We start from the raw sequence: 16,605 nt of genomic DNA, 5'->3' as shown, positions 1-16,605 counted from the left end.
ACTAATCGAAGACATTAGGTCACAAACAAGAAGGTGACAGTAATCAAAGACATTTGGTCACAACCAAGAAGGTGACACTAATCGAAGACATTAGGTCACAACCAAGAAGGCAACAGCAATCGAAGACATTAGGTCACAACCAAGAAGGTGACACTAATCGAAGACATTAGGTCACAACCAAGAAGGTGACAGTAATCGAAGACATTAGGTCACAACCAAGAATGTGACAGTAATCGAAGACATTAGGTCACAACCAAGAAGGTGACAGTAATCGAAGACATTCCTTATACATGCAATACCGTCCTTGTCAATAGAGGCTCTTTTTCGACAGCCTTGGTTTCTTAGTTGGAGGCCATTCAGTGCGAAAGGATATCAACACAAAGACAAATTGCAGCACGTAATGAACAAATTTATTTTCAACTCAACATTTTCATTATGATTATATTTACAGACCTTTTGCAAAGGATTATAAGTCAGAATATCATTTTCAATCTTGAGAAACATGGTGGCCAGCCTGAAGACTGTTCCACTCATCATTGAACAAGTGTTGTCATTGTAAGTACATGTAGACGATGTCGGAACTCCTGGCTCTTTGAGCTACACATCTGTGAGAACACCGGCGCCAGTTTCAAAGCAGTGGCGCCCCCTTTACATGGTTAACAATGACGATAATCTGGAAAGCCACTACCATAGTTGCACTTTGATCGAGTTACACGCAATTGAATCATAATTGAAACACTAAAATCACAACAGAGAGACCAGCTAGTGCGCACCAATATTAGTTTAACACAATACGAAAGTATGCCTCCACGATGTAATATCTATTTGAGCCTTTTTCTTCTCATCACTATCACGATCTCACAATTCCCCTTAGTGCAGTTTTTGAACTGTTATTGAAATGACAGTCACAAAATAAAACTTTAAAATCTAGCCATACACTTCATACTGGAGGGAGATTAATATTTTTTAGCAGTAAGGACACTAATGAAATTGCGGTGAGGATATTTTCCTTTCATGTGGTGCATCTCCCACATTAGCCGACACCATTTTCTTATTCGGTGGGTCAAAATAAATAGGTTTATCTCTTACAATAAATAGGCTTATCTCATTCAATTTCAATTAACAAGGTCAAATTTTGACTTTCTACCAATCATGACTCGTGTGAAGCCTCTCAACGGGGGTTGAGATCAGTGACTTATCACAGAGCCTTATATGTATATGGATTGAAATGTACACAAAATTCGTCCTCTTTCTACAGAGTTTATCCGTATACATATACATGTTAGTATCTGTGATAAGTTGCTCTTCTTAACCTCCCTATCCTGTGGACGGGAGAGGCAAATAGGACATGGTCATATCGCACTTAGTTCCTCAGAGTTCAGATGTCCAAAATAATGGCTGAAACAGTCTAAACTGTTCTCAATTCTCCATCCAAACTGAAGCAACAATGAGTTGTGACCTGTCTCTTCTGCAACTCACAGTAACAGGAACATCAATTGTCAATAGAAATATATACGTCACGGAAAATAACGACATAATGTAGTGGTCAGGTAAACAAATTGTTGTGAAGCGACCCCTCTAAAATATTGCCCGACCGGCAGCAACAGATGAGATTTTCAGCATGGCATCGCAAATAAGAAATTGAGTACAGTATCACATATCTCTGCATATTTTTCATTGGTCTTTCCGAGTGATAGAAGTGATATGGTCTTTCCGAGTGATAGAAGTGATAAATATTGACATTGCACTGTTGGTGATAGTGATCTTCTGGCGTTCACATTTTCCCAGGTGACTGAATCCTGCCCCCAAGAATTAAGAGGTGGAGTTTAGGTGCAAAAAGTGACCGATGACATCCTGGGTGATGACAAGTCAAATTCTGGATGATTCTCGTTTACATGGTTTGCATGTACCACTAACATGCCATGATGTCATTCATTGTACCTGTGCCTTTTGTCTGCATTGATCTTGATGAAGCATTCCCTCAATGATTGGCAGCTTCGGACAGCTGCAGCTATCCTTATGCATTAATCAATCTCAAAATAGTCTACGGGTCTACGAGATTTGATGAGACAATATAGGCAGCAGCTAGGCAGGCAAGATAAAGTTACACAAGGCTGCCAATAGGGGTCTCTCACATCTCACAGTAGGTCGAAATAATTCATGCATGCACTAAGGATATATTTAGTGCTGAGTCTGACATGACCAAGGGCCCTTACTGTGTCTTTACTGGTCACTTGAAGATGGCCAAATTAGCCCCTCTCCTCCAGCCTATAGTCCCCCTTTAAGCGAGAGGATGTCGTCTTTCTAGCCGCACTTACACCACCTGAAAATGGACCACCAATCTTGGTTCGGGAACCAATGCCGCACCATCGAAAATCCACCAAGCGCTTACACCAGCGCTGCAGCTAGTTATAAAATCCGGCTACAGATGGCGCGCAAACAATAAATTGCATGCGCAGAAAGCGCCATTTCGAAAGCGCCGCCTGGAGCCGAACCATCTAACTAGCTAATTGCTGATCCATTTGCGCGTACACCACGACAAAGCCGAGCTTTTAACAAGCCGGGCGAATTTGGACCATCAAGCTTGGTGGGACAAATTCGCACGGCAATTTGTATCGGCAATGTGGTGGTGTACGTGCAATTGGTCCACCAATATTTCGTGGTGTAAGCGCAGCTACTGTAGTCGCTGTCAGTCCTTAAACAGGATTAGCAGCCGCCCGACTCTGATTTAATACCACTCAGAGTCCCAGTTGGAACCGCACTCATGTTAAGTTTCACCAGGAAGTAGCTTCACCACTCTCGGATATAAACCTACATGAATGTATGCACACCAGCTTTCAAAAATTGCACCCGAGGAATAGGGATATTTCTTATCAGAACAGTGTTTCTAATTCAATGGGGCATTTAATCATCCAAAGTTGACTAATTGCTGAAACAAATTAACCTCCAGCAAAGACAGCTGCTTTCAAAGTAGTTTGCGTCTTTTGTAAATAACTCACTTTCCTCAGCATTTTTGAGTAAATCCCGCACGGTCACTCAAACTTGTGTGGTTTATTTAGTGCATGGCTTTCATAAATATGAAATATGGCCAATTTAGTGAGCCTTTCATAAATATGGACCCAGCACTTTTAACTACGCTGTGAACATCAAGGTGTATTTCAAATGTGACCCACCACGGCAAAATGGGTCGCATGTCGCACAGAAGATGAGCCTAAAATGACACCTGGACATAATAGAATAAATTGATATACTCAGATTTCACAAAAGGCAGACAATAGTGAAATGAACAACCAGTCCGTCTCAACCTGTAAAGCTCGGGGCAACATGCGACTCATTTTGCCATGGCGGGTCACAAATGTATTCCATAAAGCCATTTCAATTGATGTTTTGGTCATAATCATACATGTAAACCCTGTATTGAATTGAACTTGTCACACAAACATAACTATGATATAAACTGCAAAAACACAACCTTTACACACGATTGCTGAATATCTAATTTTGCTGATGACAACTCAGATGAGAAGCCGGTTTCCTTTCATCTTTTGAATGCAGTCAAGGAATACTGTGCTACTACTGTAAGATCCAGAGCATAACACACGCCAGGCTGTATATATATACATGGCTCATTTGACAACACTATATAAACATAAGTCACCTGCTCTGGCAAAAGTAGACACTTGTCAGATATGAAGAGGAGGAAGAAAAGCAGAAATTGTATGAATCATATTGACTTGCCATGCTAATTCAAAGCTGTCGACAGGTACACGCCGGACGCAGTGGACCGGCCTCGTCCCTCACCCTTTATACCACTGCGACAGGTTGTGAGGTTTCTCGAGGTTTTGTACCAACGACCACAACGAATTGTCGGGTGAGTGCGGTGATAGTTTATCAACTGGCAGGAAGGGGCACTGTAGTTTTTCGCTAATTAGCACAACTAAAGTTTAAAGTAGTCGTATTTCCAGTTAGCTTATGTAACCTGAGATCACATAGTACAAAGATTTTTGTATTTAATCGTTTTGTTTGTTGTTTATTTACATGTAGGTCAACTAACGATACAAGGCAGTGCCTACGTTTACCATCTAAATGCAGAGAGAAATGCAGTGTAGGAATGAAGTGTACAAATATCAGCTACGCTATTATGTATGCCTAAGCGATATACGTCGAGCATTCTGATTCGGTGACAGAAAATGCCCTTACAGTTTCGTTACAGCAATGCCCATAGGCTAATCGTCCAGCTGCACCAATTCCCACTATTTGTGGCAGTCCATAAGCAGATCCAATTAGGATGACCCAATGGACTGCCTATAGGGAGTCTATCGACAGGAAGCTATCATAGTCAAGTGAAACATCAGATGAAGTGTTGTAACTAATGGTTTTCTTTATTTTTGAGGAAATGACCTTCGAATTTGTAATTAAATTTTAAAATGTCAAATTGCGGAAATAGATACTTAATATCAAGACTGATTATACAAATACTATGAATATCAAGTTTAAACAAATTTGTATTCACAATAACTGCACTACAGCAACGTCTAATAGTTGATTTCTATTTAACTGGACCAAGAGCAATTACGAACGGCGTACCCATTTAAAGGTGATTTGTGCTCAATCAGTACCGTGTCAAGAACTTAAAATCTGTCTTTGGGAAGTGTATACTTTGGCCACAGCAGGTCATAACATGATGTCCAGTTTCAGGAACTTGTCCATCATAAGACAACAAGGTATTACAAAAATAACTGTATTGTACCCCAACGAGTAAGGCATTTATAAAATTTATACTGAAAGTTTCACTCTCAAAAGAATATACAAGGAACAACAGCAACAACGATGTTACTGTTATCATTTCATGTACAGTTGAACCCGATTTTAGCAAGAAAACGCATATAACGAAAACTTTCTAAATCCAAGCGTGACTGTAACTCAATATGTATCAACTGTTTATAATGAACCTGGATATTACGAATGGAATTTACTGTCCTCTGACATGCAATAAAACGGGGTTTGACTGTACATATAGCATCATTATATAATATCATTCTAACTGGACAACAACCATTATAGACACTATAAATTCAACTTATCATCTTATCAAAGACAATTATCACAAAACAAGACGTTTCAGCTATTATATATACAGTAGAATAGAGAAAATCTAAACTATCATTGCACAGCAAGGACTCATCAATTCATGCTTTAGGTGACATGACAGCATGCGGCCAATGTACTGTTTTTCAATTCGAAATCAGCCACATTGTTACATATTTGATTTGATTGGACAGAACAAAGTTTTTGGGCGGGAAAGGGTTAATATTATCAACACAGGTGAACGTAAAGTGGGCGTAGGCGAAATTGGCATACGCTAGAGGAAATAATATAGGAGGGCCGTTCTTTGAATATACTGGATCCACTCACAAAGCCCGCCTCGATGGGTAGAGTATATGAGTAAACCTCCCTCAAAGGTGAAATCTGGTTGTCATTTTTCTAAAACTGTTATTTCCTCTGGCGTACACAAAATGGGCCTAAAATTCTCAAATGCCCTCCTCTTTATAATATTGCTTTCGTATAACAAAATGAACAGCCCCTAATGAAAATTCTTCTGGGCTGGAGAAGCTACAGATAAATGTGGTTTTCCTCAATATCAAAAGGAACAAATGTACCTCTAAACCTGTCAAGTGTTACCAGTAATACGTCCCACTTCTACTGTGGGATTGAGGGTTTTTGGGAACTAACAACTGTGCCCATATCAAACAATACCGCTACGCAGACCATTCATGGACTTGGACGCCTGTTTCTTATTTAAAATCTGATTTCAGAAAGTGAACTTTTTAAAACAAACAAGACTCTGATCAAGAATCATTCAAAATCAGTTATCAAAGGGGCTTCCTTAAACTGACTCACAATACAGTGTGACAATTCCATTTAGGAATAGGACACTACCATCTGGACTTGCCATAGCTCTATCATGTCTATGGTCGTAGTTCCACCTATCAAATCCCCGTGTCTTTTGCGCTTACACCTATGAATTGCCGTGTCTAAATAGACCCGTGTGTCAAATCCCCGTGTCTATTAGCCCCATCGAGCTCGATGGGGCTAATTTAGACCTGTGTTCAACACGGGTTTTTTGATAGGTGGAATCTGAATAGCCCCGGCAATTGCAAATTCTAAGACCCGGCGACAGATGGCGCGGTGTAGTTGCCTCGGTATTGCGCACGCAAAATTCCCCTCCAACGGGAAAGAAACACAGGAGAGCTCCCTAACTACAGTGCACCTGTCGCCGGGGCTATTAACCATTATCTAACACCACTGATAGGTGTAAGTGCGCCCCAGGTTTTTTGACACACGGCGAAGACACTGGTCTTGAAAAAACACGGGGTTTTATGATAGGTGGAACTACGACTTATATAAGATGACTCTTGTAGTCTTCTCAAGGTCAAAGTCTTGAATATATTAAACAAAAAGTTGTAATGGTGATTAAACTGAAGCATGAGATTCTGCTGACCCCTAACTTTAATAGCACATCACCTCGGGATACTTCTGAAGAGGTTGAGATCAAACAACATTTGTGCATATTTACAAGCAAACTTAACCCTTTAATGCAGTGGCGTGATTTTTGTCATGATCACGCATGACGGGCAAAACTGGAAAATAAGAACTTTTGACCAAAATATCTAACAAGTACATGTAAATATTGCTCAAAACTACTTTGATTATAGACATCAGTTTGTTCTTTCATTGACTGCATAACAATTCAGTTTTTATAAAGTTTTAAAAAGTCAGTATTGCAATGAAAAAAATGATAAGATTTTTGCCTCTTTGTCTGAAAACCAGACAGAATTGGTGGAAAAATTTCCAACAAATCAATTGAATTTCTCAAAATTATCTTGTTTTTTGTATGATGGATGATAAATCAAAGCCTGATCAATGTTTATTGGGTTTTTTGTCTGCGACTGTTTTTTCGGTTATTGAAATTGTTTGACAGATTCCAATGAAAAAATATGATAAGATTTTTGCCTCTTTGTCTGAAAAACAGACAGAATTGGTGGAAAAATTTCCAACAAATCAATTGAATTTCTCAAAATTATCTTGTTTTTTGAATGATGGATGATAAATCAAAGCCTGATCAATGTTTATTGGGTTTTTTGTCTGCGACTGTTTTTTCGGTTATTGAAAGTGTTTGACAGATTCCATGAAAAAATATGATAAGATTTTTGCCTCTTTGTCTGAAAAACAGACAGAATTGGTGGGAAAATTTCCAACAAATCAATTAAATTTCTCAAAATTATCTAGTTTTTTGAATGATGGATGATAAATCAAAGCCAGATCAATGATTATTAGGTTTTTTTTGTCTGTGATTGTTTTTTTGGTTATTGAAATTGTTTGACAGATGATTCCCAAGTTTTTCTTATCGTCTGCCAATACACACAACAACTGCGATCTCTCACGTGAAATTGCAACCACTAATCTCAATGGAACTTGCCAACTGAAAGATAGATATTCAGAGATGATGTCAGATAGCGCTATGGTCGTTTTCAAAACAATTGTTTGAGTTCAAGTGAACACCTTCTGGTTGCTCCTTGAAACCCCTGATTGATTTCTGTGGAGACCGGGGTAATAATATGATATTCCAAAGCGCTTTGATCGAGAACTATAGTGTCACGGAATGGCGCTATATAAAAGACTCATTATTATTATTATTATTATTATAATTGTCGGCCAGAGACTGTTACGGCTCAACCAAATGTATCAGGTTTTTCATCACAGGGGACTGACAGTGAAAAGCAAACCGCGTTCACCCGGTAGGTGGATCAAAGAGCTATTATAAGGTGATGTTTTTGGTAAGTCGAAAGATTTAGTGTAAAGTGGAATGATAACATCTACTGTAGTTGATATGACCCTATGAACACCAATTTTAAACTTTTTAATCACACATAAAGGCCGCTTTACACATGCAACGTTTTCCAATGAAACATGGAGAAACACTGAGAAACATGAAACATCGAGAAACCTTACCTTGGACATTTACACAGTGACACACTATGAAACACTCATATGCATTTGACTTGTCACTTTTAGCCATTTTGCCATTTTGGATATGGAGTAAAAATCACATGACTTTTTATCACAGTCTGATTGGCCACAGAGTTAAAATGTAATCGACACTTGATGAAACCTGTCCAGAATTTACGAGCATGTTCGTAAATTGTTTCATGTTTCTCCTAGTTTCACAAGGTTTCAAGAAAGGGGTTTCATCATGTTTCTTGACCAGTTCACACATGCAACATGAAGAAACTTTTAGGTTTCATGGTTCAAATTACATAGCCTGTCAGTCAAGTTTCTCTTAGTTTCTATGTGTTTCTCCTAAAAAGTTGCATGTGTAAACCGGCCTTAAGGGTTGTAACTTGTGAAATGCAGCTACTCAGAATGGATGTATGGGACAATTAATACATGAAATAAGTTTCACAGGATAAGGAAAATTTAAAGCAGAAATGAGAATCCAAATACAAGGTTAAGTCAGCAATGATTATGAAGTGCTGCCATCTTGTGATTTTGCCTGCACGTCTTCCTCCAGGGGTCCGTGTTCCCTACTGTGGTGGGTATTCAGGTCATCTGACTGGGCAAAGGTCAGGCCACAATTACCACACACGTATGGACGTTCCTGAAGAGAAAGCAACAATGAGGTCAGTGGCAGGTCTGCAAGTGACAAGGTCTAAGTGTACATGAGGAGGGCCTATACGGATGACCAGTTCCCAACACAAAAATCAACGATCAACCGCTTGGTCATAGGTAGACCTGTCTTGGAAAGAAAATGTCTGCAGCACCGTGGAGGTTGAAGTCAAACCCAACAAGCTGATTTGGACATGATGCCGAGAACTTCTCACCAGTGTGAAACACGCAACATGAACAATTTATTAGAGTTGATGGTAATAAATCTCACCTGTCTATGTGTGCCGAGATGAATCCTCAAAGACTGGCCAGTGGTAAAGCCCGCATCACAGTATTCACACACGTATGGGCGCAGTTCGGCGTGGCTAGCAAGGTGTTGCTGAAATGTAAAATTAGCATTTTGATCTATTTGATTTGACCTATTTTTCAAGGTCATAGAGGTCAAATGGCATAAATTGGCAGTTTGAGCGTAACTGTAGCACGTTTCGTAACTGCTAGGGCTATGGGCTTGAAACTTTGAACACAAGACCCCCTAGGTCAGGTTACCTCTGACACTGAATGTTGGTCTGATCTGTTTCTTGACTTGGACACCAGGGGGCAAAAAGTGAAAACCTAGAAAGTGTGATATCTCGCCCATAAGTGATTCGTATTCGATATAGTTGTTATAGTTAGTACTTCCAGCAAGGATACATTTACAGGTTTTTGATTTGACCTACTTTTGAAGGTCAATTGTCAATTAAGTCATTACCTAAATACCGGTGAGCAAAATGGCCCCTTGCCTTTTCATTTTTATCATAAATGGACCAGGAGATGAGGAGAGACATCATAGATCCTGAATCTTATCTGCATTCCTCACAAGAGGCGAATTTAGAGAGATCTTTTGATTTACGGAAATTAGCAATAGCAACCTTTATTTCAGTTATCCCAATCGACTGTTTACAGGTCTATTAAACCAAGGAAAAACTACATTTCTCTTCCAGTCAAGGTTTTCTCCGTGGTATTGCTGTCCCAAGACAATACACTCTTTCAAATTTGCTTTTGGGCCACCCTGGCTTTCTACCAGTTTTCCTCATCAATAGTGTTATGATGCTTTATAAGATAACATGAGCAAGTAAAAGTACTGGTTTCATCAGACCAAAACAGGTATGAAAAAGCCATTGGAAACAACCGAAATCATTAAAACCAAACAGACACAAAAATAGTGGTCAATTTCTTGCAACTGAACCCAATTGAGCCAAGAGGAAATAATCAACTGACCTACTATAATAAAGGAAAGCCTATGCGAAAAATTTATCAAAATTCCTATGAAAAATCTCTATAGAATCCATATAGAATATCTATAGAATCTCTATAGAACCTATGAAAAATCTATATAGTAATCTATATAGATTCTGTAAATAAAATTTCCATATCGATTTTTCATAGATTCTACATAGATTCAATTTAGAAATTTTTGTCTGCGTATATGTGACTCGCTCTACCAAAACTAGGCGCTTGTCGCATCTGAACTTGACAGGTTGATACGGACTTGTTGTTCATTTCCCTATTGTTGACCTTTTGTGAAATCTATTACAAACTGATTTGGTCACATTCAACAAAAGGTCTACAATAGGGAAATGAACAACAAGTCCGTATCAACCTGTCAAGTTCAGATGCGACAAGCGCCTAGTTTTGGTAGAGCGGGTCACATATTTGTGAACCCATGCCAAGCTGTGTCTGCAACATTGGATGTTAGTATCAGCTATTCCAATGAGCAATTTTCCTCGTGTATGAAATAGCGTCGATAATAGCCTAGAAAACTGGAGCGAAGGCTCTTCAAACTTACCCTAAGTGTTCCTATGGAGGCAAATCTTTTGGCACATATCCCACACTTCTGGGCACCGCCATCCCGCACCATGGCACCACCATCAGGCAATGTGACACCACCTTTGCATCCCACACCACCACCCTCAACTGACAGCTGTTTTCCCTCATTCAAAGATGTTGCTTTCGAAGTCTGATGTGAAATCATGTGACTTTCAAAAACTGATTTGTCTGTCATTTTAGCACCACACTGCGAACACTGGAATGTTATTATCAAAGGTAACTGTTTTGAACTCGGATCAAGAACTTGACGTCGTCCTCCAACTTCAGACAAATCAATAAGTTCTTGTTTTATTTCCACAGTCACACGATCGTTTGATGCATGGACATCAGTCTCATATTCACTAGAACGCATAGATGAAGGGTCTGTATCACTCGGCTCCGGCGGGGGACTTGATGTCGGGATATTGCATGCCACAGGTGTTGCAGGGGTGATCATGATTTCTGGAATGCCGCAGGGAGGAACTGTGGGGTCATCGTCATCAACATGGTCGATTACAATCATCGGCACGGGCGGATAGCTGGTCGAGCGAGTAAGGACAGGTTCCCCAGATTCTGACTCAGTGGAGTACGACGACAAGGCACGGAAAGGGACACCTGCATGGCCTGGTGAACTCTGCACTTCCATATTCCGGAATAAGGTGGCGTTGTTGGCATTGTCAATCATTTGACGAAGACTATCTAACGATGGATCAGATTCTAAACTTCCATCACTTTCACTATGTTCCATTCGTGAAGACGTTCCATGAGGAACTTTTCCCATGCGCTCCAACATAGCGATATGTGCTTTTGACCTCAGGTGTTTTGCCAGGTGTCCATGAATGCGAAATGCAACCTCACAATCATCGCAGCGATATGGGCGTGGATTGTCTGTAGTTGGAATCCCAAATTGTTGATTGACGCTTAATTTCGCATGATGACTTTCCGAACGTCGATGCTTTTGTAACAGAATAGGAGTTCTAAAAGAGATGTTACAGTCCTCACATCGATACTGGCGTTCTATGTAATGGATGTTTTTGTGTAATGTCAACTGGTGGTGCTCGGTGAAGAGTTTGCCACATGTAGTACACACATATTTACCATCAACGAGAGCCTCTTTTTCATCATTAACCCTGCCTGGTATTGGTTTGATTTCAAACGGTGCACTATTCTCACCAGTCACATATGTGACATCACGTTGATGGGGACTTTGTGACGAGGCCAGCTTGGACACCTTTTGACCTTGACTCTTTGGTTCTTCATCTAATCCAGGTGACCTTGACCCAGATGGTGACCTTGCACCTGATGGTGACCTTGAGCCTACAGGTGATCTTGACCCTGAAGGTGATAACGATCGGGAAGGTGACCTTGATCTTTGTTCAGCAACATCCATGGCTTCTTCAATAGAATGACACTCTCCGTGCCATGTCCTGGACTCAGACACACATTCCTTATCTGCTAAGCTCCGCTCAGCATTTTCCCTGGAAATTTGTTCTCCCATTACAGGCATCGATTGCACTAGAACTGGACTAGTAGGTTTGAGATTCTCAAAGTAACTCTGGGTAGGCAGGAGCGTGATCTGGCCACTAGGAGTGCTCAGAAGTTGAATGTAACCACTTTTCCCTGTCAGATCAGCGATAGATACAGGTTTCATTCCCTGAGGAAGGACCAACTGGGGGCTTTGCACTGATGTGCTAAGACTTCCAATCACTCCACCAGGGGGCAACACTTGAACAATCTGTGACTGCGGTGAAACCAGTTGTATTGCAGGAGTTGTGACTGTTAGGGGTGATGGACTACGAACAACTCTCCTCATCTGCTCAGGTTCAACCTGGCTCCCCGGGTTCTGGGTGACTTGTGGGAGAGGGGCTGAGAGCTGTCGGACTAAGACACTTGTTGCTGGTGCTGAGAGCCCTGAATGGCTATACACCGAGTGGACTGGTACTCCAGATGAAGAAGGGCTCTGTCTTAAACCAGCAGGACCAGCATCCATCAGAGACGTGTCAGAACCGATGGCACTGCCTGGCATTGAATCATCTGCAATGTCCACACTTATCTGACGGACTAGACCTGGCCTTTTCCCGCCCAGCATTGGTCTTTCTGAACAACGTGAAAACGGTGAAAGTGTCCTTGGTCTTTTTGGTGGTGAGACTTGTTCGAAACTTTCGGCTTTTCGCTTATCTCTAAATGGATTTGATGCTTGGCTCTGTGGTGATAATCGAGGTGATGAGATGGTGGAAGTAATCACAGGTACTGCACTTGTAGCAGCTGTGACGTTCGGCCCCAATCCTGGCAATAGTATTGGTCGCACCATTTGCCCAATGATAGGACCGGAATTGACTGTCTGACCACCTGATGATAGCCATATACCCTTGGCTGTTTCAACCGCAGTAGGTACCCTCTGCTTCTTGTCCAGTGCCTGAACAGCATCAGAACCAGAACCTTCCTCTTTCTCTGTTGGGCCAGAATTCTTTGCCGACATTTCTTTTGCAGCTTCTTTGGAGAAAAAGATCGGTGGTACAAAACCAGAATGTGTTATCCGTATTGTACCAGCACCACTCTTCGAGGTTGAATCTGGTGTGAAGATGAATTGCACACTTGATGATGCTGCTGCAGGGCTCTGGAAGAGGTAAAAATGTCGTCAGATCACACACAATAAATAACACCAGATAACACTAGATAAATGAGACATTGGAATATCTATGTAGATCTTAGGTGATTTCCTTGGTTGATGGGAGTCTACTGCCGGAGTGCCTCATGTAGAATGTGCTAAGATTCATATCTTTTCATTAATTTACCTGTTCATAGCTAGCTAGAAATTTGAATTTATTGTAAATAATTGTGGCTCTATAATTGCTGTCAATGCAATGCGTTTTCACCGTGCACTTTGTGTATTAGCATGTATTTATTGTACTTTGTACGAATAAACATATATATATATACTAGGCACTGGCAGGAAGTCAATGTCGGTGAGGTAACTTGGTGGATATATGGAATTTGCAAAATCATCAGGCATTAATTCTTGTGTTAAGGTTACTTTTACACAATGAGTGAGGTCAAATATCTGACTTAACACTAGTGTCAGAGTTAATGTTAGTGTTAGTGTTAACCTCAGCCCAAAAAAAACATGGTTGAAGTAAACACTGGGTAAACACCGAGTTAACTACAAGTTAACACCAAGTCGACACTGAGTTAACTCCAGCATTTTGAAATGAGTGATAATCTTCGGTTATACGTCCTCCAAGTCTTGTTCCATCAGAAATAGTTGCTTGTAAAGTGGTTCTTCGGAAGATGCAGGGTCCTTTGGAAATTTTATGATGAAAACCAGCCACATCTTGAAACATTGGTATGAACAATATGGCTGCCTAGTTAACTCTGACACTTGACCTCAAAAAGTGTTAACTCAGAGTTAACCTCTGGGGTTAGTGTTAGCTTAATGCAATTCGTAATACAAATTTGCCTGATAAACTCTTGGTGCTCAGGTTAACTCTGAGTAAACTCCGAGTTAGCACTAACTCCAGAGTAAAAAAGTGTTAACTTTGGATTAACTCTGGGTTAACTCTACACTTTGTCAAGAGGTCAAACCTCATGGCTAACACAGGGGTTAGTGTTAGTGTTAGTGTTAACTCTGAGTTAACCAAGGGATTTGACCTCACCCAATGTGTTCAGTTCTCAAAAGTTGAAACTGAAAACGGCCAATGACTCTCACCTTTGAAGCATCATCTGTTTTCTTGACTTCGTTTTTATCAGCAGCCATAGGTGATGGTGTTCTCTCAATAATCACCTGTTCTCCTCCTTCCTGCTGTATAATCACCTTGACTGGGGAATCGCCCTTGGTCATCGCCGTGCGATCTATCAGAGCCCCAATAAGGCTACCCAAACGTTCACCTGCAAAAACAAACAAACAATAACTCTCATGCCCTTTGTTTAAACACCACATTTGAAAACTGTGCATGTACATAAGCCCAATACAGTAGAACCTCTCTAATAAGGACACCCTCGGGACTGACAAGTGCTGTTCTTAATAGAGAGGTGTCCTGATTAGAGAAGTCAAATTGAATAGAAACAACCAATTTGGGACCAAAACTAGTGTCCTTAGTAGAGAGGTTGTCCTTAATAGAGAGGAGTCCACTAATAGAGGTTCTACTGTACTGACTATTACATGTACTTTCTCATACAACAGTGTGATCAAGGATGGCCCTTAGTTCTGTGATATGTGTACTAAAATGATAATGCACCATAATCTAACAATCCTGGAACCAATAGTTTAATGCAGATGCACTAGTACGGGCCAGGTTCTCTGGTTTTTCTTATCAATTCTGTTGAAATAAAACTTTAGAAATAACTGCAGGTGAATGCCACTAGCACCATAAGACCACCATAATACTGAATTATGAAAATTCGAGTATTGATAGTTATGGAGGCATTTTATGTTATATGCTCTCTGTGACCTTGAAAAGTAGATCAAATCAAAAACGTGTATAATGTGATTTAGTGTCATGACTGTCCACAGTAAAGATTTCATGACTTTACAAATGTAGCTGGCAGTATTCATATCGTATAACTAAAGTAGTCTTTAACATAGCATCCACGCTGAAACCGAACAAATCAAAGTCTCAGAAAATGTTAGGAGCGTTCACGAGATATAGCATATCAATATACATTAATAGTAGGTGTGTTTTGTCACGAGACATGCCGACATGGGCCGACCATAGTGCGAAAATCATCAAAATTGCCAAGAGGCACAATGGCACTATAGGACCGTCATACTATTAAAAGATGAAAAGCCTAGCATCAATGGTTACGGAGATATGTAACAGAAACTAAAGATGGTCTATTTACACTATTTGACCCCTGTGACCTTGAAAAGTAAGTTAAATAAACAACTTGGGTATCATGTGATGTAGTCTCATCAGCAGTGTCCACAAGAAAATTTCATGATTATAGCCAGCAGAATTAAACCAAAAGTTGTTTTTCACGAGACGTGCCAACATGGGCCAAGTGTAGTTGGAATTCACCGAAACTGCCAAATAGCGCAATTTAGACCTTTCTACCACCCTAAGATGAAATGCCTAGCATCAATAATTACGGAGATATGCTCTGGAAACTAAACGGACGGACAGACAGATGGATGGAAAGACAGATGGATGGACAGACAGACAGTGCCTGCCTCGACAATACCCCTCTAGCCTTTAGGGCCGAGGGGTTAAAACTGTTTCATTAGACAGTTCTTGCATAGACCTTTATTTTGATACCCACGACGACACCCTTGAGCTAAAGATTGTCGAGCTCTTGAATTAGGGTCTCAATGGGTATCATTGTGAAAGTGACTATGAGAGAGGTGTCGAATGAAGCAGTTTATCTACATGTAGTGCCAGGCAATTTGGGAGGGGGGTCAAAGGAACCACTTTTGCCCTTTTTGACTAGGAGGTCCCGGGGTTTGTCAAGGGGCCCAAAACCTGTGTCATCTTTGCTTTTCTTTGAATAAACTATTTTCAATGTCGGGGAGCGGAGGGGTCATGCCTTCCAAAAGCCCCTCTCTGGATCCGTGCCCATGAACAAGTCAGTGTTTTGACATGATTGCCGGTGCGCTGATTGTTGGTCCACAGCGGCTTTTTCAGGACTGACGTTGTTCTCATCTGATCTCACAACTTTCTGTGAGAATCCCATCCCCCATGCATCAATGAATGAGCCGGCACAAGACGAGCAAGTGATACGATTATCATATATTATCACCTGCAGACAACACTCAACAGGACATCCATTTGAAAGCAAGAACATGTTTATCCTTAACTCTTTCCCTGCCACGGCTATTTTTAATTAATATCCCCCAGTTTGCCGCGATTTCACTATTTTTACAAGATTTTCAATAATTTTTTGAAAAAAAACTGCTTTATTTTCTTCGTCTCAGCTTACTGTATCACCTACAAATCAGTTGTACTGCTTTTTTCCATGGTAGTCATTGAAACAATCACCTCTGCAGACGGGTACTTTGCAGGTTTTGCTTCTATCAGCAGGAAACATGTGGTTTTCCCGCCAGTTTCACTTGATGAAGTAACGAAATGCATGCATAGAATGAGCAGAGGATTGTCTGCA

General features: G+C 40.6%; 1 protein-coding gene across 1 annotated transcript in view; it reads right to left on the bottom strand.

The window, feature by feature from the left end:
• Positions 1–6,828: 6,828 nt before the first annotated feature.
• LOC135502795 (uncharacterized) overlaps positions 6,829–16,605 on the bottom strand; it is a 77,396-nt gene continuing 67,619 nt past the window's right edge. Inside the window, exons 7-10 of the mRNA XM_064795900.1 lie at positions 14,219–14,397; positions 10,493–13,129; positions 8,939–9,046; positions 6,829–8,659 (exon numbers count right to left, since the gene is read on the bottom strand). Of these exons, the coding sequence (XP_064651970.1) occupies positions 8,525–8,659; positions 8,939–9,046; positions 10,493–13,129; positions 14,219–14,397 (3,059 nt within the window). The 3' untranslated portion in view covers positions 6,829–8,524. The remainder of the gene's footprint in view (positions 8,660–8,938; positions 9,047–10,492; positions 13,130–14,218; positions 14,398–16,605) is intronic.

Source organism: Lineus longissimus, chromosome 19, assembly GCF_910592395.1.
Source record: "Lineus longissimus chromosome 19, tnLinLong1.2, whole genome shotgun sequence".
Lineage (NCBI taxonomy): Eukaryota > Metazoa > Nemertea > Pilidiophora > Heteronemertea > Lineidae > Lineus > Lineus longissimus.
This window is presented reverse-complemented; position numbering and strand designations above follow the sequence as displayed.